Raw genomic sequence first — 2,175 nt, forward strand, 5'->3', positions numbered from 1 at the left:
GGGCGACGGGGTCGAGGGCGGCCATGGCGTCAGAGTTCCTGGACGGCCGGCTGACGCCCGCGCTGTTGACGGCCCTCACGCGGAACGTGTAGGAGAGGCCTTCGCGGAGCCCGGTGACGGGGTATCTGCAGACCTTCACGGGGGCGTCGTTGCACTGCACCCAGCTGTCGGTCCCCACTTCACACCTTCAGGCGAGAAAGGCGGACGGCGCGGTCCGATAAGTCACGCAGGTTCGTGCGTCTTTACACACGCGGGGGACGCGGTCACGACGGGAGAGGAGCTCGCGTCGCTCGATGCCGCCAGGGCACCCACCAACGTGCGCGGACAGGACGGACGTGAACGGTCACAGCAGCGGCTCGTGGGTCACAGCTGGAGGCCGGGGCCTGACCCCGGGTCCCAACCCCCCACGTGGAGGCAAGTCCACCCCCGAGAGCCGCTTCGGGCCCACGTGCGACCCTTCCCTTTCAGCTTACACCACAAAATCTCGGGGTGCCCGTCTGCCGGAAGCTAAGGAAAGGAGCCCACCCTGCACTCCGCGTCCCAAGGACGGACCTGGCCCCACAGAGCCCGGGGGACTCATGGGGGCGCTGGCCCTTGGTCCCCTCTGGGGACGGCAAGACGCCTCTTCCTAGCACGCCACTCGTGTGGCAAGTGGGCGTGTTTCGTCCTGACGGACGTCCGGGCACAGGAAGAGATTAACTCCATCCCGCAAAGGCCGGGGCGGCTCAGCACTGGACCTTCACGTCCGGGAGAAGAGCGAGCGGGGAGAATGCGCCTCAGACACATTCGGTGTCAGGGCCGCGTGTCCGTTTTAGAGAGAAATCAGCTCACGGACGTCCCCGACCCGCACGTGCTCGGCTGCTTCGCCGGGGCCCGCCCTGCGCGTGCCTTTTCTCAGGGAGGCTGGAGAGAGTGGACCGTCGAGGGAGAAGGCGCGAGAAGCCGGTGTGGCCGGGGGGTGGGAGAGCCCCTCGCTTCTGCTCAGCTTATGTTTGGTCGTTTTCTCACTCAAGGCGAACCCTGAACCGTGCACTCTGCACCCCCGCGGGAGCGTGTGGGAACAGTGCCCTGCACCCCCGCGGGAGCGTGTGGAACAGCGTCCTGCTGGGGGACGCCTCAGCCAAACGAGCTGTGCTGGGTGCCGAGAACTTAACCGGCGGAATGTCGGAAAACCAAGCCGACTGGTTTTTTCCCAAACTAACCATTTTATGTGTTCTGTACGGATTAAATTCCTGTGGGATCCACCGCCAACAACCCACTAGCTCAGACTTTTCTGCCTCACTCCCGAATTCCTTTCCTCCGATGACGATCGCTCTCGGTGACAGAAAAGTCTGCGTGAGGCGTAAACTGCACAGCCAGCAACCGCGCCGGCTCGGTCTGTGTCCTTCCTGTGTGAGCGCCACCCAGCGAGGGACACGGCGAGGTCACGCTCCGCTGGGCTCGAGGATGATCTATGCTTATTGACCCGAAGAAAAATTCTAACATTTTGCGCTTTGAAATGTCCGTGTTTTTAACTTGGAAACGAGAAGCACCCCAGGGAAGGAGACGAGGGCGCTGGGTGTGAAGGAGCCGTGTCCCCAGCTGCACCCCTGGGCCCTCGAGTCCTCCGGAGGGAGGCATGGGGCTGACCGCGGCCGCTCGGCCAGGCCCGGTCCCCGCCAGGCTGACCCTCGGCAGGACGGTGACCCGGCTCACAGCGCGCCTGGCGGAGCAGGACCAGAGACGTGGGTCACAGCTGGAACGCAGAGAGGCGGTGTGGCCGCACAGGGCCCGGCCGGCTGGGCGACCGTCACCCGTCACTGAGCAGACAGAACCCAGATGCCATCAAGAACGGCGGCATGAACTCGAATCCAGAAAAACATCCAAGCGCGTCGTCGTGGCAACACTCACTGCAGGAACGTCCCCGCCCCCGGAAGAACACAATGGGCACTCACCGGTCAACGAAATAGCCGATGACGGCGCCCTCGGTGGTCGTGTTGGGCGGCTTCCAGGTGACGATGACATAATCTCTGTTTGCGTCGTGGCACCGCACGTCCATGGGTGCGCCAGGAGCCCCCATGACCAGCGGGTCAGCATCTGGGGGCGGGGAGAGAAACAACCGGGTCAGAGTCGCTGAAAGCCAGCGGACAGCGCCCCGCACTCAGGCCCAGCTGCCTGACTGGACCCACTGCTGAA

At 64.3% G+C, this 2,175-nt stretch overlaps 1 protein-coding gene across 1 annotated transcript in view; it reads right to left on the minus strand.

The window, feature by feature from the left end:
• Positions 1-2,175, minus strand: part of MYOM2 (myomesin 2) — a 56,942-nt gene that overhangs the window by 37,400 nt on the left and 17,367 nt on the right. Inside the window, exons 10-11 of the mRNA XM_025049018.1 lie at positions 1,935-2,076; positions 4-185 (exon numbers count right to left, since the gene is read on the minus strand). Of these exons, the coding sequence (XP_024904786.1) occupies positions 4-185; positions 1,935-2,076 (324 nt within the window). The remainder of the gene's footprint in view (positions 1-3; positions 186-1,934; positions 2,077-2,175) is intronic.

The sequence above is a fragment of the Pteropus alecto genome, unplaced genomic scaffold, assembly GCF_000325575.1.
Source record: "Pteropus alecto unplaced genomic scaffold, ASM32557v1 scaffold35, whole genome shotgun sequence".
In the NCBI taxonomy this organism is placed as follows: domain Eukaryota; kingdom Metazoa; phylum Chordata; class Mammalia; order Chiroptera; family Pteropodidae; genus Pteropus; species Pteropus alecto.